Here is a 24,326-nt window from a genome sequence, read left to right as displayed (position 1 = left end):
ATGGAAATTTTCACACCTTAGCATAATCGCCTAAATGTACAACTTGCCCTCAATATGAAAGATTTAAATATTAATAAATAAAAAACAACTACAAACAAACAGAAAATAGTGTCAAGGTTTTCTTGAGAGAGAGAGAGAGAGAGAGAGAGATTATGATGGTTTTATTGTTCTAAAATGCTCTGAAACTCGCATGAAATAAAATATATTTGCGATGCAATCCTCCACTCTATTTAGCATTCTAGCTATCGAAAACAATTCCATTAAAATTTTATGAATAGGAATAAAATGGATAGTCCATCAATTAATCCAGTTCAAAACACACGCTAATATCTCAATGACTCAGTGTCCCCTATTTCTGGTAGTTTCAATATTATGACACCAATAATTTGAGTCACCGACCACCCTTTTACCACTGCAGTACCAAATCCCATGCACAAATATTATATTACCTCAATATAAATAAAACTAAAGCATTGAAGTTGCAAAGATCATTAATTGACACAAACCCATCACTATTTCAAATAAGGGAATGAAAGCTAAATGAGAAATTGAGAGAGATATGAACCTTAGTGACAAAAATATTGAAAAAAATCCACCCATGCTTTTGAACCTCCAATCGCTGCTGGTGCCTGGAATTTTCATTAGGAAAAAAAAAAAAAAAAAAACTTTAGTTTGTAATCGTATGGCAAGTCAATGGGTAAGATGATGGACCATTTGAGTGAGGAAAAGAAAAAACCTCCTTTGAGTATGTATTGTATGGCCAATCAACAAACTCTATCTATCTCTGTTTTTAAAGTCCCTAATAAGGGTAACAAATAGTAGAGAGAGGGGAGTTACACTTACATGATGGACTACCGAAGTTTGTCTAAGGATGTATCTCTCTATTCTTTGAATAGAATGTTTTTAGAGGATGGTTAGTCAAGTCATTCCTAGCGTCTTTGGAAGTGAAATTTGGTGTTTGAGAGACGTGGAATAAATGAATATTGCATAAGAGATTTAGTTTGAAATCAAAATTGAGAGAGAGAGAGAGGAGTACCAGTGGAGTTACTATGGAAGCCATAGAGGCCTAGTGAGATCTTTGTTATCCTCCTTTCACAAATCACATGGTTGAGCCTATAACACCAGAAAATCAACTATCAGCAATAAAATACAAATTCAACGAAACCCACAAAACAAAGAGATAGAGATTGAGATTGTGTGACAGAACCGATAAAGGGGAGGAAACGTTTAAGAGAGCAAAGAGCATGAGACTCTATTTTGAGTCCACCAATAAAAGTGTGCAAGTGAGATGTTCTTGCCTAGGTGAATGAACTTGATTATTGATGTCTTTTTGGCTTTCGTGTTTGGTTTTAATGCATCATTATAACCACTTAGATTTAGACAAATGGAGCAAAATTGGACTCCAATTTCAAATTTGAATTGAACAATTGGAATAATAATTATAATGTGATGTCCACATAAACCTAGACACATGGCACAAAATTGGAACTCTAATTTGAGATTCTCTTTGCTTTACCTATTATTATATATATAGATTATTATCAAATAATAAAATAATAATGAAAACAAAATCACTATTATTAATAACAACAACCTTGAGTTCTTCCAAATCAATTACTATTATTAAAAAACAAATAAAAAATATATATAACTCACAGCTATTATATTTCTACAAAATATTAGTAAATATATAGTATAAAAATGCTAAATTTCAAAACTTACTCTCTAAGTTTTATTATATTTCATTTCAATCCTCTACGTTTGCCATCTGTCGTTTAAGTTCTCTAAGTTTTAAAACACCCAAATTCAGACTTCCATTGTCTTGTCATCGTCATTTTTCCCTTAATTAAAAATTTAATTTAATTTTTATTTTATTATTTATTTTCTAAAAAAATATATAGAAATTAAAAAGAAAAACTATTTGGTAAACATAAACCCACCCAGCCTCCCCGTAATATCAAAAAATCTCCAAAATTATTCGGTGAACCTATTATTAAATATTTAATAAATAAATACTCAAATGTCTAACGGTATATTATTATTTGCAATGTAGTAAACTTTTCTCACATGCTATGTATATATATACTCCACATGCTTTGTTTGTAAATAAATGTTTGATGTAAATATTCACATGCTCAAGGTTGTTAAAATCGGGATCTTACGTAGGATCGTGGGAGATAGGTAAGATCATAGATCGTAGGATCAGATCGTGGATCGTGAATTGTAAGATCCTACATTATTTGAGAAAAAAAAAACAAAAAAAAAACATATTGGTATGTTAAATAATCACATAAATTATACATTCATTGATATAATTACCATACATCACTATATCCATTTGTAAGCATTATTTAAAAAAGCCAAAAATCTAAAAATGTAACACTCTATTGAGATATTTTTTATTTGGGTCCAACAGAAACTCTTTCTACATTATAGTGGAAAAACTTGGTTTATTGAGATTTTATTTTTCATTTAGGTCCAATTGAGCCTTCTATCAAGTTAGAGAAGATTACAAGAAACCAAGGTCGTTTAGGATTGTCAGAATCGTACGATCCTACCGATCCTGAACGATTGCAAAGATTCTTGAAAGATCCGGATCATTTTAGGCAGGTGGGATCGTAAAATCGTAGGATTGTAGGATCCAGATCGAGATTTTGCCAACCATGCACATGCTACATTATAAATAAATAAAAATACTCACACACATATATTATATATATATATATATATATATTGTTTGTACAAAACATTTTTCAAAAAACAAATGCCAAGTATTTAATTTTTTTCACTAAAAAGTTAACGTTGGAATGTTTTTCGAATAGTTTTGGGGATTTTGATTTTACGAGAGGGTGGATGGGTTTAAGCTTATCAAATATTTTTTCCTTTTAGTTTTTTTAATTAAAAATTAAAATTTTTAATTAAGGGCAAAACGATGTAGTTTTGACAAGATAATGACAAGAGTAGATGACAACTGACAAGATAATGAAAGTTTGAATTGGAGTGTTTTGAAACTTAGAGAACTTAAATAACAAATGACAAACTTAGAGAATTGAAATGAAAGGTAGTAAAACTTAGAGGGTGAGTTTTGAAGTTTAGCCTCTAAAAAACAAACATAAGAAAACACTTCAAGCAATCATCATAAAATAATAATAATAATAATAATAATAATAAATCCAAATTCATGATGCAAGCAATCTAGAGAGTGCAAGTGAGAGGGACTTATCTGAGTGGTTCTTTAGCAGAACACTGGGATGGCTGCAATTGGATTCACTGGTCTTTGATCTGTGGTTGCCAGTGGCCTTGAGAAAGAGAGAAGACATGTTCGGGGCGTATTTAGATTTGAAAAATAAATTTTTTGTTAGGTGCATATCTAACACTTTATTCCTTGTTGGACATGGGTACTTTGCCAAAAATGATGTGTCTATGCTTCATAGGTGAAAACTCTCACTATCAAATGATGTGTTTACTATAATTATCTATATTATTTTGTTGAGAAAGTTCCAATCTATGACATCTGCTCCTGATAATTATTCTTTATCATTAAACTCATCAATCGATTTTTGGTGTAGTCAGGGATTGAACCCTGGATCTCTTATTCAACCATTAGAGACTTTATCACAATGAAAGTTCCATGCTAACCACAAGGATAGTTGGGGGTTTAAGGCAATAATTTTAAGTAAAGTCTTTGTATCTAAATATTAATTAAATAAATTTATTTAATACTAATGAAACCAAGGTTAACTTGATGAATTTAAAAAAAAAAAAATTTTATTTTGAATTACAAATACTAATCAAACTAAAGTTAATTTTAAAAAAATGGAAAATCATGCTTGATGAATAAAAAATTATTATTCTTTTAAAAAATCAGGTTTACTTTATCTTAGATAAGACGATGCATCATAATAAATTTTAATTTTGGTGTAAAGAAAGATATAAAGATTGTTTGGTGTGTAGCCATGTAATGACAATCTATCATGTATAATATTTTGACTTACAGAAATTAAAGCATCAAAACAAATTCCAACCCCCCCTTCCCCCTCTAAATTTTATGGTTTTCAAACTAGGATGAATATTTTGGAAAGAAAAATAGTAAAAAAACATTTTTATTAAAAAAAAAAAAAAACTAACCACTTATTGTCATACAATCTTGAAAAATACTAAAAGTATTACAAATTTTACTACATAAAGCACACAAATTGATGTGGCAATAAATGTATTGATTGGTTTCAATCATCACATAATTGAAATTTTTTTTTCCTGATTTGTAATAGAAATTTATAATTTTTCTAACATCACTCCACAATTTTGAGCCTTTTTATAATGAGATGTAGCCTTTTTGTAAAGGGTGAAATCATTAAAAAAAAATCAAGGTTATTAGGCTACGGGTAAATTGCTTAGGCATTGAACCACCATCGGATGGATAGCCTCATTGCACGAGATTAGTTAATTTGATCAAAATTATTTTCAATATAATTTTTACACTAATTGTTTTAACTCTATTACATTTTTTTTTTGGGGTCAAAGAAATTAAGTTTTAATTATTTTTCCTAATAAGTATGATAAGATTTAATTCTACAATATATTCTCTATGAATATCATGGTTACAATTTTTATCATGCACTTAACTTGTAAAAGGTGTTTGATTAATTATGAAAAAATTACATTGTACATCACTTTTGTGAGTGAGAGAGAGAGACTTCTAGTACTGAAATTAAAAGGATGAGATCCTGATCCAAACAAAATTTGACAGAAAATCAAAAGGGTGAAATCTAGATCCATACAAAAATTTGAGGCTTCAAAGAAAGAAAGCGAAAAATGAAATTTGAGTAGAGAGAAAAATTGAAACATGAGATAAAATTCAAATCTTGATATGATTTATTGAAAATAAAATCTTAATCAATCATAAACACTACAAGAAATCTGGGTTTAGGCGGCATTTTTTTTTTAGTGACATTTTCAAATCTGCCACTATAAGTAGTATATTGTGACGTTTTTAAAAAACGCCGCTAAAGAGTGATCCTTTCACAACATTTTTTCAAAAATGTCGCTGTAACCCAAAATAATAACAGCATTTCTTAAAACGCCGCAAAAAGTACAGTTTTAGTGGCATATTTTTGTTTATATCATTTTTAGAAAACATCGCTATAGTTATGGTAAAACATAAAGCGACATTGTAAAAATGTCGCTATAGGTTTCCCCAATATTTTTGTCCTTTTGCCACTCAAAATTTCGCTGAGTGGGAAAGTTACCACCGTTTTTTCCCTTTTTTTTTTCTTTTTTTTTTGTCTACATTTTGTCCTTTTCCCACTCAAAATTTCGCTAAGTGGGAAAGTTCCCACTGTTTTGTCCTTCTTTTTTTTTTTTTTTTTGGGTCTCCTTTCCCTACACATTTTTTCATTCCCTTTTCTTCCTTATCATTCTTTTTTCTCTCAGACAAACTTCCCTTCCCACTTCTATATTCTCTCTCTCTCCCCCCCCCCCCCACCCTTATCACTTCTTCACACTTAGCCACTGCCAGCCATTGCTGCTGCCCTTGCTACCGCTAGCCATTGCTGCCCTTGCCATTGCCGACCCACCGATCTACAAGCTCTTCCCTCTCTAGCAACCATCCACTGCCAGCATCATACCTTTTTCTCTCTTTTGGGTGTTCAAGTTTCTTTAAAATGTAAGTCTTTGTGTTTTAGGTTATGGGTTTGCTTTGATTTGGTTTTTTTTTTTAACGGGTCATGGAGTTTTTGTATTTTGGCATATGGGTTTGCTTTGATTTTTTTTTTCTTTAATGGGTCATGGAGTTTTTGTGTTTTGGCTTATGGGTTTGTTTTGATTTAGTTTTTCTTTAATGGGATATGGAACTTTTGTGCTAATTTTTATTATTTGCTTGTTTTGGTTGGATTTTGGTACAGAAAACTCTTGTTCAAATTTGAATTTTTGAGCAAAAAGACCTGAGCATCAAAGGCTAAATCTTGTAAGTTTATGTACAAGTTTGTATATCTTGTATTTTTTCTACAATTTTTCTATAGTGTGTAGATTTTGAATTTTTTTTGTTATTAGTTTTGTGGTTTAGCTAGCTTAAAATTAATTTTTTTTAAACGCTCACTACCCACTAATGTGTAAATAATCTCAACTAAATGCTCTATATATATATATATATATATATATATTGTTACTAAATTTTCATGCACCATGACTCTTTAAAATTTTCTGCAATAGCATTCTCATATGCAAAATTTGGTATAGGTAGACAAGTGTTTTGTTACAACCACATTTATTTTGGAAGTATTATACTTTGTTTTAATATTGTCATAATTTATGTGGTTTTTTTTTTTGGGTAGGTAGACAAGTGTTTTGTTTAATTCAAGATGATACATATATTGAATCTATGGTTAATGTGTTAGCGTGAACATTTGATATTGTGGAATATTGATGATAGGTATATTTGATCTATTACAAGCTTATTGCAGGCTTATGTTAGTTATTGTTGAATTTTAAGTAGGTTTATATAGCATTTTTAATATTTTTAAAGAGAAATAATGAGCAGGTTTTGCAACGTTTTAAAAACGTCACTAAAAAGTAAAAGGAAAAATGCTTTTGTGACGTTTTTGAAACGTCGCTAAATGTATTTTCCTACATTATATACTAAAATGTTATATTATTTAAAACGTCACTAAAAGTTTTTGAACGCCACTAAAGAGTCACATATAGCGATGTTTTTCGAAATGTTTCAATAGACCTATAGCAATTGCTCTATTGCTACATTTTTGAACATCGCAAAAGAAAACGTCACTGTAGACCATTTGTGTCTATAGCAACGTTTTTTGGGTTTTTAGTGATGTTTACAAACATCGCCTAAACCCAGATTTCTTGTAGTGAAAGTTGAGTTTGCAATGATTAAATTTTTCCCTTTTTTTTACAACTATTGACATAATCTATTGTAATTGGAGTATAACAAAAGTAATATTACTCTCATTACAAGTCAAGTCAATAATCTTGAAAAACATTGTGTTTCTACTTTCTAGTGTTACTTGGGTTGTTGGCATCAATGTGGCATCTTCTCCTAATAACAATCCTTTTAAAAACTATAGTTAGTACGTGTATAAAAATATGGATATAGAACTAGACCTAAACCTTGCCTTAAAACAAGAAAAGTACTATGTCCACAATACTTTTATAATAAATTTTAAATGGTAAGTAGTTATTGATTTCAGTTTAAATCCACAACTATTCTCAAAATATTAGGGGTATATAAAATTTTGTTTCTCTTCGCTAGTGAAAGTTCTCTCTAGAGACTTCCCCTAGGTTGTAAAATTTGTCATCCCTTCTTTTGAAGGCGTCTCTATCCCTTTTGGTAACACAGTTTCCTTAGGGCTTTGTGGGGGGTTTTTTCTTTCAAAGTTGTGGGGATACAATACTTACTTCTTTCTTTCTAGTTGCTATACTCTTTATTGCTTCTCTCTTTTGCTTTTTGTTTATCTCTTACCAATCATGGATGACCTAACAAACCAATGGAAGTCTCTCTCTCTCTCTCTCTCTCGAAAAGGGAAGGTCTGGGCTCTATTTGACAGTGGAACAAGCTACAATTGAGTTTATGATTGTAGCAAAATTCTTAACCAAATGACCATTAAATATTGACGCTATTGCAAAACCCTTCACTACTATGGAATTCCACACAGGGTTTTAAGGTAAAAAAAAGAAGGTAATCATGTGGTCTTGTTTACTTTTGGAAACAAACTTGAAGTTGATAGAATACTATTAAGTGAACCTTGGTCTTTCGACAAACAGCTGATGATAGCTCAACATTTTAACAAGGATTGTTGTTCTAAGTGATTCAGATTTTCACTTTGCTACTTTTTGGGTTCAAATCCATAACATTCTAGCAAGGTATAGAAATCGAGGGGGTGGCAGAACAAATTTGTGGAGCTATCAGAACAATAAGCTGACCACAAGATGATAACGATAGGAATGAGGGTGGCTTTATTCGTGTTCGTGTTACCAATGATGTCTAGAAACCTTTATGTCGTGGAAGGATAATTTTCCTAGCCGATGGGAGAGCACAATGGGTCTCTTTTAAATACAAAAGACTACCAAATATATGCTATTGGTGTGAATACCTTACACATGATGATAGAGACTGTAACGTTTGGATTGACAGTAAAGGCACTCTAGATCCTAATCCCCAAAAATTTGAAGCATGGATGAGGGCACCTGCTTACTCGGCCTCCAAGTAAAACGTTGTATCAGTACCAAGATTCTACAAACGAAAATCTAGATGTGCCTTTCCTCTAACTCCGACTCCAACCAGTAGTTCACCAGAGATAGGGCAACGCAGTTTGGTTATGGTAAGTCCAGAAGTTGACCACAATTAAAATTATTTCCCTTGTGGAGAGGAAAAAATTAATTCTTTGGAAAAATCTCATCCGGTATCAAAGGGGCAATCAATTCACCATGATTTGGCCAGCTCAATTCCAAATTCTCAAGGTCAAAAGCATAATCAGGATTCTTTCCAAAACAAACTAGAAGAGATTGATCATGATTTAAGGAAATATGATTTATCAAAAAGCCTATTTCGGGGGACAGCTGTAGATACGAATAAGGAAAAAATTGGATTTGAATTTGTGAGTGACCAAGACTCTACTCCTATAGGGCCGAAGACTATCCACCCATATCTAGTGTACAAAAACCAAGGAAAGCCTAGCAAGAACCACGATGGAAGAGGGTTACCAGATTAGACCCAATTGTGGAAACAATCATGGAGGAACAGCTGGGGCAGAAACAAAGCATGCAGTGTGCAAACGATCATTCAGTGTTGCCAAAAAGAAGAGTGTTTTCACAAAATGATAAGGAAAATATTGAGATATTGGCAGAGGCTAGTTTCTAGCCTTGCCAGAAGTAATGAGTCTCCTATGTTGGAACTATCATGGGCTTGGGAATCAACGTACAGTGAATCAGCTTGCAGATATGATGTGGGCAAAAGATCCCTCCGTCCTGTTTATAGCCAAAACATGGACGGATGAAGCAAGGCTAACTCGAATTCAGAATAGATTGGATTACAAACACAAATTCGTGGTACCCAGAAAAAATAAGGCAAGTGGTTTAGTACTTTTCGGGAAAGATGAATTTAATCTAGAAGTTCAGACTTTTTCGAAGAACCACATTGACACCACGATAAATAAAAATACAGAAGATGAGTGGAGGTTTACGGGGTTTTATGATGAACCGGATACAAGCAAGAGGCATGAATCATGGGATAGATTATGCAGTTTGAAAAATAGAGGTTCTGTGACTTGGATTTGTACGAGTGACTTCAATGAAATCACAAGATAGTCGGAAAAGAAGGGAGGTAAGGTACGACCTCATAGCCATATGCAACTATTTCATAAAGCACTAAATGAGTACGGATTTATGGACATGGGGTTTATAGGGTCAAATTTTACCTGGCATAAACACTTGACAAATTATACAGTGTGGGAATGGCTAAATAGGGCAGTGGCTACAAACAGTTGGTTTACAAAATTCTCAAATACAAAGATCTATCATTTGGATGTCACTATATCAGATCATAAACCTTTATGGATTGTCCTAGAAGTTATGGATGACAAACAACAATGGCCTTTCCGCTTTGAATAGATGTGGATGTTCGGAAAGGGTTGCGGGGAAACAGTAAAAGATGTATGGAAGCGAGACTATGATGATTCACGAGCAAAAAAAATTTTTAGAAAATTTGATAAATGTGGATATGAACTTATATAGTGGAGCAAGAAACATTTTGGTAGTGTTCGTCGGGAATTGGAAAATAAAAGGAAGCATTTGGTGGTAGCTAAAAGAATTGCTAGCCGTGGGGAAGATGCAAGTCGTATGCAACAGCTGGAAAAAGAGATTAATTCTCTACTGGATAAGGTAGCGAATGTGGAATCAACGCTCAAGAGTGGCTTGGTTGAAAGATGGGATAAAAATAATCAGATTTTTTTCATAGTAAAGCTTCGTAACAAAGACATAGGAATTATATTAAAGGTATCTATAACAGGTTGGGACATTGGTGCACACATCAAGAAAGGGTAGCTGATATAGCAATTGATTTTTATAAAGAGCTGTTCACTTCTAGCAATCCTTGTAATTTTGAAAAGGTGTTGGTCAAAATTCCATAGGTAGTAACAGAAGAAATGAACTCGGCCCTAACTTTTACTTTTACAGCTAATGAAGTGTAAAGAGCACTGAAGCAAATGGAGCCATTAAAATCTCATTGTCTTGACGGTATGCCCCCCTTATTTTTCCAAAACTAATGGTCCTTGGTCGGCAATGATGTTAAGGAGGCTATTTTATTGTACCTTAATTTTGGATCCCTCCCCAAATCCCTTGGTCATTCTTTTATTACCCTTCTTCCTAAAGTAAAAAATCCAAAGCATATTTCCTAATTTTGGCCTATTAGCCTAAGCAATGTCTTGTACAGAACTTTTTCAAAAGTTTTGGCCAATCGCCTAAAGGTTTTTCTCCCACAATTGGTATTTGAACATCAAAGTGCATTTATGTCTAATAGATTGATCTCGGATAATATTCTAGTGGCTTTTGAAACATTACACTATATGCGTAATCACAATGCTGGAAAAACAGGTTTTATGGCACTTAAACTTGACATGAGTAAAGCCTATGACAAGATCGAATGGAGTTATGGAGAAACTCATGGTGAAGATGGGTTTTAATGATAGGTGGGTTAAGCTCATGATGGAGTGCATCACTACAACCACATATTCCATCTTGATAAATGGGGAGCCACATAGGGACATTAGGTCGACTAAAGAACTTCGACAAGGCAATCCTCTCTCGCCTTACCTATTTCTCTTATGTACAGAAGGTTTACATGGATTAATTAATCATGTAACCACATGAGGGGAAATAAAAGGTGTCTCTATTTGTAAAAATGGACCTAAACTAACACGTCTTCTGTTCGCAATTAATAGTCTTTTTTTTTTGCAAGTCTAATGAAGCTAATGCCAAAAGTTGCTGCATATTCTTTCCACCTATGAAAGAGCTTCGAGGAAACAATTAAACCAATCAAAGAAAAATTTATTTTTCAGCAAATCAACCCCTCATGATATGCAAGATTTGAATAAGGAGGCCTTTGAGGTGTCAGTCTTGGAGCACAACAACAAGTACCTACACTTACCTTCTTTCATTGGTAGAAGCAAAAAGGCAAGTTTGATAACATCAAGCAGCGGATTTAGGAAAAAAACTCCAAGGCTGGGAAGGCAAGTAACTATCACAAGCGGGGAGAGAGATTTTAATAAAGTCAGTGGCTCAAGCCCTTGCCACATACACTATGTTGTGCTTTAAACTTCCAGTTGGTTTGTGCCAAGAGATTGAGACCCTTATACGCAAGTTTTTTTGGGGGCAAAGGGGGGGCAATAGAAAGGTTCATTGGGTAAAATGGCAAGAATTATGCAGGCCAAAATCTCAAGGTGGGTTAGGATTCAAAGACTCAACAAGGTATAATGAAGCTCTCTTGGCAAAGCAGACTTGGTGTTTCTTGCATCATACATATCTTTATTTTGCTAGGTTTTTAAAGCTAAATACTTCCCACAATGTTCTGTAATGGAGGCAAAAAATCCAAGCTCTGCATCCTATGCTTGGAAAAGTATCATCAAAGGAAGAGAAGTCATAAGGAGAGGGGCAACATGGAGGATTGGTGATGGGCATTCTATTCTGGTATGGAAAGACAACTGGCTACCTGGAAAAATTGGACACGAATACGATCCCCTTGTTGGGCTTAAGATGCAGATGCTAAGCTAAGTCTCTTTATAGATCCTGAAACTCATTTGTGGAGGGAGGAAATGTTGGACAATTCTTTCTTGGAATTTGAAGCTAAAAAAATTAAGTCCATCCCACTATGCCGGACCCAACAACACGATGTATTGACTTGACCTCATAACCTGATTGGAATGTACTCGATGAAATCGAGGTATAGTTTTCTGCAAAATGAGTTCCAAAATCAACAATCTGGACCTTCTAACTCTGAAAATTTGAAACCTCTATGGCAATCTATATGGAAGCTTTAGGTCCCAGCCAAGATCAAGAATCTGATTTGGAAAGCTTATTGAAATTCCCTACCTTTGAAGACAAACCTAGTAAAGCAAAAGGTAATAACAGATGGTACTTGCAAGATTTGTAAACTCAACAAGAAGACATCATTCACACTTTGTATCTTTGTCCAAAGCTTAGTGATTTCAGGAAACAAAATCCACGATGGCAACAAAGTTTTTTGCAGCAGAGCACAAATTTCGTGGACATCATGGGATTTATTTTGATTAAGAAGAGAGACGCAACGCTATTTGTGTGGATGATGTGCCTGCTTTGGTAGTGGCGGCTCTAGGATTTTTCTCTATGGGGGTCAGTAAGAAGATAAATCTTAGGTAAAATATAAATCTTACAGTCTAAATGGATTTCTTATTACAAAATTGTCTATAGTACGCACTAGTAATCGAATAAAAAATAAACTATAGGTTAATTTGACATATTTTTTCTTAATATAATGAACATGTTAATTGTTGTTGTTAAGTGAATTTTAATTATTACTGCTTAAAATACTTTTATTTATTAGTTTATGACGATTATATGTTTACATTGTACTATCAATGTAAGATTTATATTATAGATAATTATACTATACACATTTACAAAAATTGTATAATATTGTACACATTTTGTTAGAAACAATGTAAATATTACAATGATAGTACAATGTAAACTATGAATTTTCCATTAGTTTATTTCAAATTTATTAAGATCTAAATGGGTTTTTTAAAACAATTTTAGATGAAAAAAAAAAATTGACTTTGTTGTTGGGCTTACTATTTCTCTCATATTTTAGATAAATTTGGATTGTTGTTTGGCCTTTTTCTGTATTTAAAAAGATCAAAATATTGTTAGGATGATCATAATTAAACTTATTTCAAGTGGGTTTTAAAAAAAAATTAAGAGTCAATGTTCAAATTTTTATTTAGGAAGGTCAAATAAAAAATAAATAAAAAAACAAAATAATTATATATATATATATATATATAAATAAAAAATTGTTAGCTCAGGGGGTTCATTTGAACCCCCTGAACTATACATGGCGCTGCCCATGTGCTTTGGAATCATCGCGACAACCTCAAACTGGGGAAACCGGTTGTCTCACTGTCACAATTGTTGAGTTTGGCCAAAGACAAAATGCAGGAATTTTCCCAATAGTTGAACCTGATTCCACCATCGAGTGTGAGACCTGCAATGCTAGAGAACCCCAGATACATCATATGTTAAGATAAATTTTAATGGAGCTCTTTTCTTCCAAGAGAACCAAGCAAGTATAGGTGTTATGATCAGAAATGAAGACAGTCTAGTGTTGGCTTCTCTCTCACAACAGATTTCACTCTCTGCAATGGTCCTTGAGGTGGAAACTTTAGCAGCGAGAAGGGCTTTAGAATTGGCCATAGAAATAGGAGTGAACCGAGTGAATCTTGAAGGGGACTGCGAGGTCCTCATCAACACCCTCCAAAGCAACAACCATTCCAAAGTCATAATAAATTGCTAGCCTTTAAGCACGCGCTCACGCACTTGCTCAGAGGTTCTTTTATTTTTTAGGTAAGAGTTAATTTAGAGCATTTATTATAATTTGAGATTACTATATTTTCCAATCACAAAAAAATCTAAGGATGTGATGAAAAATTATTTCTCCATACATGATACTCATCACCAGGGACGGAACCAGGATTCGAACCTGGGGGGGGGGGGGGGGCAAAGCTTAAAACAATTTTTTTTTTTTTTTTTATGAAAATAAAAACTAACATCTATTTCATATTCAACAAAATACTACATAAAAAATAAGTGTTTCTTAAACATTTGATATTATAAAAATGTCGACAAAGTATAACATACAAAATAAGTGTTTTTTAAACATTTCAACACATTTATTAAAATGGAACTCGATGCTCTTTTAAGTCTTGAAAGTCGTCTATGATTGATTCTGTACCAAATTTTGCAGCAATCTCCTTCTCAATGTACAAAATCATAGAGTCCATTAGAAAATCATCAGATTTTTTCTTTTGAAAATTTTAATATTGTAGTGGACTTACTCATGATCTACAAATTAAAAAAAAAAAAAAAATGTTTCATTATTTCCATATTTCGTAGTTCTATACACCAACTAAAAAAAAAGTGACTTCTCAACCAAAAAAAAAAAAATTCTAAAACTAAAATAATCACAATCAGATAAGCAAAAGTTAATATATTACTAATATTAGCCAGATCACTCAAAATGACAAAACAAAGTTCATAAGTTCATATATATTACTAATATTAGCCACATCACACAAAGTGACAAAATCACAAAGACAAAAATTTTTATAAAACCAAAACAATCAGACCAAAGACTTTGGTCAATTGGTCTCACAAAAAAGTTACTAATGACTTACCAAACACTAGTCTCATAGATTCACAAAACTAGTCACATCCTTGTCCTAGTGGTCCCCCTTTATTTCTTTATAGATAAAAGTAAAACCAAAACCAAAAAAAAAAAAAAAAAAGTTACAATTTACAAACACTGAAACCGGTCCACACAAAAGCCACAATTACAAAGTGGTTGAGAGACACAACACATCAATTAAAAAACTGCAACTCACAAACACAGCAATCAAACACACAGTTCATAAAAAAACTCAGAGGGCAGAGGAGGCTAACCAGCTAAGAGCAACCACATCAGCTCATGGAAAAGATTCCACTTGTTTTACACAAAAAACCTACTTTTTCTATTTTACGCCATCACTTTTACAAAACATCAACATCAGTTTATCTATTTTACAAGACTTTTTAATAAAATATTCATTCTTCATCAATTTTTTATTATTTTCCCTAATGGTTATACTTTTTTTAATTTAAACTTATATTTTAAGTAAACTACCAACACCGGTGGCTCGGCCAAGGGAGCCGCTTGTGGTAGAGGTCCAATGGCCCACCAGATTGGTGTCTTCGACCATTGTACCGCCATCACCGATTGGCCGATTGTTGTAATAGTGGCTTCGACGACCGCCACAGAATCGATGTCTGCGACCACCGTATTGCTAGAATCGGTGACCGAACTGATGCTCCTGAATCGATGTCTCCGATCAACAGTCATATATATATATATATATATATTTTTGACCCAACGGTCATAATTTTTATTGTTATATCCACCAGTCATAATTTTGAAATTCAAACCTAACTTTAAATCCAATGGTAAATTCAAACCTAAATGTCATATTTTTTTAACTTTAAACCCAATGGTAAATTCAAACCTAAAGGTCATATTTTTTAACTTTAAACACAATGGTAAATTCAAACCTAAATGTCATTTTTTTTTTAACTTTAAACCCAATGGTAAATTCAAACCTAAAGGTCATATTTACTTTTAACCCAATGGTAAATTCAAACCTAAAGGTCATATTTTTTAACTTTAAACCCAATAGTAAATTCAAACCTAAAGGTCAAATTTTTGAAATTCAAACTCAAGTCACATTCTTGCTCTATAAATATGACCATTTTTTCTCTAATTTCCATCCACTTCTACAAAATTATCTATTCCATTCGGTTTTTGTTCTCTCTTAATGGATTTCCATTATGACATTGATTTTATTTTTCCAAATGATAAGCCTCCATTTGAGCATCTTCTAATGATGATGAGTTGGAACTTACTCTAGCTATTGCCATAGAAGAATTAAACAATGAAGGAGCATCAACATCACGTCGTTGTTCGGTTCAACCTCGTAGGTTTATCTGGCGTAATCCTTTGCAAGGTCATGACAGGATTTTCCATGATTATTTTGCTGAAACACTAGTGTATCCTCCTAATGTATTTCGAAGGAGGTTTCGAATGAGTCATTCTCTTTTTCTACATATCCATTCAAGAGTTGAAGCTAATGAACCATACTTTGTTAAAAAAAGAAATGCGGCTAACACACTCGGGTTGTCTTCCCTTCAAAAGATGACCGCTGCAATCAGAATGCTTACTTATGGAGTGTCGGCTAATTTCATGGATGAATACATAAGGATTGGAGAAACCACTACAATAAAAAGCTTAAAAAAATTTGTTAAAGCAGTAATTTCAATCTTTTCTAAAGAGTACTTGAGGTCACCAAACAACAATGACATTGCAAGGTTGTTAGCGGTTGGCCAACATTGTGGATTTCCAAGAATGCTGGGGAGCATCGACTGCATGCATTGGAAATGGAAGAATTGTCCAAGTAAGTGGAAAGGTCAATATATTGGTCATACCCATGATCCAACGATAATTTTGGAAATCATGGTGTTGTATGACCTTTGGATATGACATGCATTTTTTGGGTAACGGGGTCTCACAATGACATCAATGTCCTAGAGCAATCTTCTATATTTTTTGAGCTTGCTGAAGGGCGTGCTCCTCCTGTTAATTACTCGATAAATGGTAATGACTATTCGATGGGGTACTATCTTGCAGATGGTATATATCCATCACGGGCAACATTTGTCAAAACAATTCCAGCACCACAAGACCGTAAAAGACAACATTTTGCTTCCGCACAAAAGGCAGTCAGGAAGGATGTCGAATGCGCATTTGGAGTACTTCAAGCGCGATTTGCAATTGTGCGCGGGCCTGCACGTTTTTTCCACCTTGAAACACTTGAGGACATTATGATGGCATGTATAATATTGCATAATATGATCGTTGAAGATGAGCGACATACTTACCTTGGAGCAAATGACTTTGATTATGATCAAATCAATGATAATGGACCCGAACCGGTGTCACATAATCCCACTTGTAACCTTATGTAGTTCATTGAACGTCATAATTCCATTAGAGATAGAGGAATTCATTCTCAACTTCAAGCAGATCTCGTCGATCATCTATGGCAACTACAAGGCCAGTCGTAGGAATTTGGAATTCTAAATTTCTAAGTATTACTACTTTTATTTAATGTAAACCTTCATTGGAATTTGAAATTTTCTAAGTTTAATATTATTAAGTTTCCAAAAAATTGAGACAACAAAAAGCCGTATATAAGTTGACAGACCCTTAGGTAAGTTTGTCAACTCAAGTTTAGTTGTAAACTTACACTAGATACTATCCTGATCATTGGTCAATTTTAACACAACTGCAGCTATTCAACAAAGCTTATTTGCTTAGTAAATCAGTATATGTAGCCTGAAGCAAACACATTTTCTACCATACATTGACATTCTATACCTAATAATTCATTGGGTAAAAGTCCATTCATAATTTATAGTTATTCAATAATTTAAAACACAACAGAACAATAATGCAAAACAGTAATTCTTCTTTCTTTATCTCAAATAGGGGTATTTAATCCCCTGCTAACAGCAAAACAATAATGCAAAACTATGTAGAAAATCACGTCTGTAGAATTCAAAAACAATACAGTTTCTGCAGAAAAACAAAATATTTTCTGCAGAAACAAATAATTATGCAGAAAAATAACACTATGCAAGTACAGCCACCTGTTGAGAAAGTGCAAAAAAATAACATTATGCAGAAAAATAACATTAAGCAGAAAAATAACACTATGCAGAAAAATAATTATGTAGAAAAATAACATTATGCAAAAAAATAATACTATGCAAGTACAGCCACCTGTTGAGAAAGTGTAGAAAAATAACACCATGCAAGTACAACCACCTGTTGAGAAAGTGCAGAAAAATAGTATATACAACCAATAAAATTAGCAACCAATAAAATAGCATGTTTACATTCAAATAGCATTTACAACCAATAAAATCAGCAAGTACAATCACCTTCAACAGAGACATTGCTTCACCTAAAACAGAATGACAAGAACAGAATCACAAATTAAATTGAATAATCAAGTGCTATTGTTCGTGCACAATACAAAATTTACAACATTGCATCTATTTCCTTGCACAAGTGAGGACTACAAAAATATATCTAACATGATTAGAGATTGAATAATCATGTTCCCTACACAAGTAAATACTACAAAAGAGATGTCTAACATCAAATCATCTATGTCAACTATGTGCTAATATCCTTGCACTATACAAAAAATTACTTGATTAGATATTGTCAATAATAATATTCAAATTATGATGAATATTTAAACCTTAACCCTTCCAAGATTTCCAAACGACGTAGACGAATATATTCTTTTTCCACAGGATCCATGGTTCTTGTATCTTTCCTCATAAGTTCATCTTCCATTTTCCTCTTTTCTACTTCATTCTTCTCTTCCTTGATACAAATCAACTCTCTTCGTTCTTCGGATGCAATGCGCATTGCCTCTCTTCGTTCTTCTAATGCAATGCGCATACTTTCATTTTTCTCCTCATGCATTCTTCTCTTTTCTTCCTTGATTTTGTCCAATTGGGAGGAAAGTATTGGGATCACGTCATCACAATTCTTTCTTTTCTTTAATTTCTCCTTTTTGGCCTTCTTGCCTATAGGTCTCTGTAAGGTTTCACCGGAATTCATCTCATCATTATCTTCATCTAGATTTATTGAGCTTGCAAAAGTATGACAAGATTGTGTGGCTGGTTGTCTTGTGCAAGCCTTCAAACTATCTCTTAGAATCAACCACTTAGCTTCATTCCTCAAAATTCTCCAACAATGTTCCAATTGAAATGCGTTTTTGCAATTATTTTGATACATAGCTTTTGCATCTTCAATCTACAAAAGTAAAAAATTGAAAATAATGAGAATCATAAAACTAAAAGTGTTTTGATGTACAATACATATTAGATGTTGAGTTGAAATACCTTGTCATGCTCAATTTTACCACTTTCATTCTGGTTCTCAATTTGGGCCAAGCATCCACAAAACTTGTTGGTCTTCCTTTGAATTGTTGACCACCGACTATTTAAAGAATCTTTGGTGCAGTTAAATTTCTTGTCATTGTGGAAGGTGGACCAAATTCTCTCCCAAAATGTTGTGTGTTTTTGGTCTGTCGATGTCACGACATCTAAGCTAACATTGAGCCACGCCGACACTAGCTTAATGTCTTCATCTACGATGAAGTTGATTCCCCGTTGACCTCTCTTAGTAGTTAATTTTTTTGCAATGGGGGGTATAAATTGTCCCATTTCAACTTGGGATGGAGATTGATGGACATTCACGTCTGAATGCGAAGTGGACATCAAAATACTACTGTCAAAAGACTCAAAACCTTGTTCATTGTCTTGTAAAATATCAAGGAAGAAGGGATTTTGATTTTGTGAGTCCATCACCTAACAAACACCAAAGTAATTCAGAAGCAACACTAATAAGCAACAAAATTGAAAACAAAAAAGAAAAGGCATTGTTTAACATAGATTTAAGAGTATAACTCGTTGAAAACACAAAGGTAAACAGTATGGGATCTATAATAGAGTTTCTCCATCCTTCAGAAACTAAAAGAAACCTCACGGACTAAGAAGATGAACACAAGAATTTGATCAAAGAACACCAACCGTCCCCATTGACACATGATCCATCCATGTCTAAAACACTAACAGTATCAACTGAACTCTCAACTCTCAAGTAAAACCCATATGCGTTTGTACTTATATTAACACAGAATCAAGGAAACTCACAGGCAATACAACAGCTAAAATTCATTTAACTACACAGAGTTAATCAAATTCCACAATCACAATCAAGCACCCTTATGGGCTAATTCATTGACCAATTCATGTACAAACACAAGAAAATCAAACCTCAAAGCAACAGAAATAAAAATCAAAATCAAAACCCTCACTTTCAACCCCACCAACAAAACACAAAAAAGAAAACCAATAAGACAACTACAAGCACAATCCTTCAGCTTTAAGATAAAACCCACATGGAATTCAACCTCAGAAATAATAAGTGTTCAGTAGAATTCAAAAATAAACCAAAATTTAAACCGATTTCCCACAAATTATTCTCAAATGAAGAACTAAAAAAAGACTCTGATTTTATCAAATTTGGCTTGCAAAAGAGAGACAGAAAGACAAGCAGTTAGCTATACTATTTGCAACCTACAAGATTAGTCCTAGAATAAAAATAAAAAAATTAAAGATTAGTCCTAGATTAAAATTACTCCACAGGCAAAGACATACTAGGCAATTCTTTCATGGCCAACAAACAGTATATGTTTCTCAAGTATATCCCAAAGAAATTGTAAAACGAATATCAAGATTATCTTCCACTAAATGTTCAAATAAAACAGTTTTTTTCACCAACTGAATATCCAAATACATAAATACCAAAACTCTAGACAGAACTGAGAGCATCTTTTACCTTTGAGCAGTGGATGTCCAAGTTAACAGCTGCCCATTGCTCAGGAGATTTGGCTCGTAAGAAACGGATTGCAACGAATAAAGTTTTTAGATCAAGCTGCAAGAAACAAAATAATTTGAGCATCTTTTTGAGGAATAAGTTACTTGTAAAATTAAGTAACCGAACATAATAAATTTATATCGTTGAGAATTTTACAATAATTTATCGCTACCATAATTTATATAGTTTTCTTATTAAAACATAAGAAAACTATGAACATCAAACATAGCAAGGGGGATAATGTCCCCAGGTAAGTATTCAACCCAAAACTGAAGTTCTAGCCCAACCCGAGATTTCTTTGCAAAAGCATCCAAAATCAATGTAAAACCTTTAACATCAGGTTGAAGTAGTTTATAACTAAGTAATAAGAGACTCCACCAAATCAGCATAGGGAAAACAATCTGAAAACTAAGTATACAACTAAGTATATACCCTGTTCAATCAATCCGAAAACAGGGAAGAAATAGAAATTTAATACAAGTTTAAAAAACACCAAATTCTTCAAACACTCCCTACACACGGGGAAACTAATCCCTATCAAAAGACATAAAATTTAATCCTTACCTGAACTCTAAAATAATCAAATATAAATACACACAAAATCTGAAATGCTAATAAATTCCAAAAATAACTTCGAGTGTGCTCTGAAGAATCCCTAAAAAAAAAAACCCAAACCAGAAAAAATTTGAAACAAGAAACCCTAAAAAAGATTAGTTTAGAGAAACTCCCAAGAATCTTGCTTGAAACCAAAAAACAAAAAAAAAAACCCTAAAATCTCAATGAGAAAAACCCATACCTTTTTAGAGAAATTAGCCCCAAAGTCTGTCAATAGAGAAGATTTCGTCTGTCAATTGATCCACCCTCCTCACAGGGCTGCAAAACTCCCAAACCGATCAAATTATTATTTCGCGTGGTGATGAGAATTAGTAAAAGTTTTCGGACTGTAATATGAGAGGAAGAACTCAGGAGGGAGAGAGAAGCTAAGACCTGAGAGAGGCGTTGGTGTGCTCAGTGAGAGGAGAGAGAAAAAAAAGAGCGAAAATGAAGTTTTTATACCGTACAGATAATATTATTTTAAGAGATAAACGAGCTACAATAACCGTGTAAATATACATGGTTACTGTAGCTCATGAAAATATATACACATTTTTACACATCTTTAGACCCACTGATGTGGGTGCTTTTTTGCTCAAAATATGTAAAACTTGTACCTTTTTCTATTTTAGAAGACTTTACCTGAGCTGATGGGGATGCTCTTAGGCTTCGCTTGGGAGGAGGGAATGGAATGGAATGGAAAAGAATAAAAAGAATAATTTTAGAATATTATTCCCTTCTCTTGTTTGGGAGTTTTAATGGAGGGAATGGAAAGTCCATTCCCTCGTTTAGGAGTTTAGTGAGAGGGAATAGAATGGGTAGGAGGGAATACTCATTCCTCTCGATTCCCTTAGAACCTCAAATTTTCATTCCCCCCAAAATTTGGAGGAATGGGAGAGAATGGAATTAGATTTAATGATTTTTTTACTAAAACTCTCAAAATACCCCTATATATTCAACCCTTTATTTTAAAATAAGGGTCTAATAGTAATATTTTCATAAAATGATTTCATTCCATTCTCTCCATGTTGCTCCCAAACAGGATTACTTACATTCCATTCATTTTCATTCCTTTATTTTAAAACATTCAATCAAGGTTACTTAATTCCATTCAATTCCATTCCTTTCCCTTACTTAAATACATTCCATTCCATTTCACTCCCTTATGACCATTTCATTCCATTCCATTCCCTTATGAACTCCCAAATGGAGCCTAAGGCAGAGCAATATAGCAAAGGATCTGAGGAGGAGCAGCAGCAGCAAGCCAGCAACAGTCCGGATCTGATCTAAGGAGCAAAACAGTAGCAGCAGTAATGAAGATTGGAGGCGTTGATGAGGTTGAGTGGAGGAAGAGTGGTTAGGGTAAAAATTTGAGAATTATAATTTAGGTTTTTAGTCTATATTTATTTTTTATTTTGTAGTTTTTAGTTTGTCGGTTTTTTTTTTTTTTTTTTTTTGGGGGGGGGGGGGGGGGGATGAGAGTTGTGGGTTATCTTTTCAGATTGCATTCTAGTAGTTTTTTTTTTTTTTTTGGGTGCCGGGGGGGGCCTACTAGGATGAAAATTTAAAATTTCAACCCATATATATCTACTAAGTTTTTTTTTTTTTTTTTTTTTTTGTGATTGAAAAATGTAATAATCTCAAATTATAATAAATGCTCTAAATTAACTCTTATCTAACGCATGTGCTCAGAGGCTAGTATAGTTTACAGTTTTCTTCTCAAAAAAAGAAAAAGATCTTAATGTATAGACTATAGAGTGACTTTTTTTTTTTTTCCCTACAATACGATGTAAAATAAAAAGAAAAAAAAAACCATCTTTTATCTCAACAAAAAAATTCCTGATAAACAGAAATTGTAAAATGTTGTATTTATTAATTTATTTTTATTTTCAATTTGCAAAAACAAAATTATAGTCAGAGCTTTGTAGCTGTATCTGTGTGTGAAGACAACGGAGCTACGGTCTTAATCTTTGGAGGAATCCAATCAGCGAAGATTCTACAACATCATCGTCCTATTCGGCTATTCCTAGAAAGTTAGCTCTGTTAGATTTTGCTTCACAGAACTCCCAGGATTCTTAAAAGTAAGCTTTTGTTATTTATTTACGTTAAAGCTTTTTTAATCTCTACTTTACTAAAGTGCCCTTAATTATACATAAAAAAAAAATACCCTTAATTATGTGGGACATTATGATACATGGCTTGCATTTTTGGGTTGGGATTTGGATGCTTCTACTAATTTTTATATTAGTGAGTATCCAATGAGTTTTAAATTGACAGATTATCATTATCAATACTTATATATTGTATTTTATAAGGTACGTAACATTTTCTATAGAGTAGTAAATTAATAAGATTTTTGTTAAAAGAAATTCTCCTAGAAAGATCATAAAATTTAGTAACTACACATCCACGTTTTTTTTCCCTTCCTTTTTGGTGTTGTTGATGTTGTTCTTTTTTTCAAATTTTATGTATGACAGTTATCATTTTTTGTCTAATCCTAAAATGTAGTTTTTTTAATCCTAAAATTTAGTCATTTACTACACATCCATAACATAAATAAATAAAAGCTTAAATTGAAAATTTTATGGCAAGAGATACACGTTAATTGTATAAAACCACAATTGTATTTTGAGATTTTTTTTTTTTAATAAAGTATTAAATGGTGCTTTAACCTTAATAGAAGGCTAATAGTTTAATACAATTGGGAATTAATGATTAGAAGTATCTAGAAAAAAAATTGTATAAAAACTTCATGATTTTTTGTTGAGAAGAAAAAAGAATAATACTATAAAGTATTATTAAAGGTGGTTTAACAAAAACCCAATAGGAATAATAATGAACTTTTATTTTAATTCATCAATGTTGTTCTTCAAAAAATTTTATTGAACAAAAGTACACTAAATGTAATTTAAGTTCATAGCTGTAGGAACAGCATCCAAATTCACATTTAAGTTCAAATTCACGTTTTCCTTTTTCTTTTTTTTATAAATCTCTTCCATATTTTGGGAAAAAAAAAAAAAAAAAAAAAGACTTCTACCATAAAACCACTACTATAACTTCTTCATCCATATCCTTATATTTAGGCACTAACATATCTGATTTTGAAAGAAAATAAAAGGCTAAATTTTAGGGAAATTTAAAAGATTAAGGTGGGGAATTGTTGTGACCCTATCCTTATTTAAAAGTTTATTAAAAAAAATAAAAACTACACGTTTAAAAAAAAAAATTCATGTTTTATCCTTGTACTATTTAAAAAAAAAAAAAAAAATCCCACTTTCTATCCCACATTTAAAAACTACCTGACCACCTTTTTTTTTAACCCAAATTCAAGTTTTCCTTTTTTTTTTTTTTTTTTTTTTTTTTTTTTTTTTTTTTAAATCTCTTCCATATTTTGGAAAAAAAAAATTCCTACTATAAA

At 32.7% G+C, this 24,326-nt stretch overlaps 2 protein-coding genes across 2 annotated transcripts; one reads left to right on the top strand and one right to left on the bottom strand.

Moving 5' to 3' along the window:
* The first annotated feature begins 16,329 nt into the window (after nt 1-16,329).
* Nucleotides 16,330-16,818, top strand: LOC115981016. Its single transcript, XM_031103208.1, has one exon. The coding sequence runs from the start codon at nt 16,330-16,332 to the stop codon at nt 16,816-16,818; it is 489 nt and encodes a 162-aa protein (XP_030959068.1).
* Nucleotides 16,819-18,103: 1,285 nt separating this feature from the next.
* LOC115981015 (glutathione S-transferase T3-like) lies at nt 18,104-19,098 on the bottom strand. The gene is made up of 2 exons (XM_031103206.1): nt 18,775-19,098; nt 18,104-18,685 (listed from the first exon to the last, which is right to left on the bottom strand). The coding sequence occupies exons 1-2, from the start codon at nt 19,096-19,098 to the stop codon at nt 18,104-18,106; spliced, it is 906 nt and encodes a 301-aa protein (XP_030959066.1).
* Nucleotides 19,099-24,326: the final 5,228 nt, after the last annotated feature.

Source organism: Quercus lobata, chromosome 3 (genome assembly GCF_001633185.2).
Source record: "Quercus lobata isolate SW786 chromosome 3, ValleyOak3.0 Primary Assembly, whole genome shotgun sequence".
In the NCBI taxonomy this organism is placed as follows: Eukaryota; Viridiplantae; Streptophyta; class Magnoliopsida; order Fagales; family Fagaceae; genus Quercus; species Quercus lobata.
Note: the sequence above shows the minus strand (reverse complement) of the source record. Positions and strands in the feature narration are given on the sequence as shown.

What these genes read in the sequence shown, in the direction of transcription:
- LOC115981016 (XM_031103208.1), top strand. Translation starts at nt 16,330, where the DNA reads ATGACATGCATTTTTTGGGTAACGGGGTCTCACAATGACATCAATGTC.
- LOC115981015 (XM_031103206.1), bottom strand. Translation starts at nt 19,098, where the DNA reads ATGGGACAATTTATACCCCCCATTGCAAAAAAATTAACTACTAAGAGA. An exon ending in GTAAAATTGAGCATGACAAG is followed by an intron (nt 18,686 to 18,774) that starts GTATTTCAACTC and finishes TTACTTTTGTAG; the next exon opens with ATTGAAGATGCAAAAGCTAT.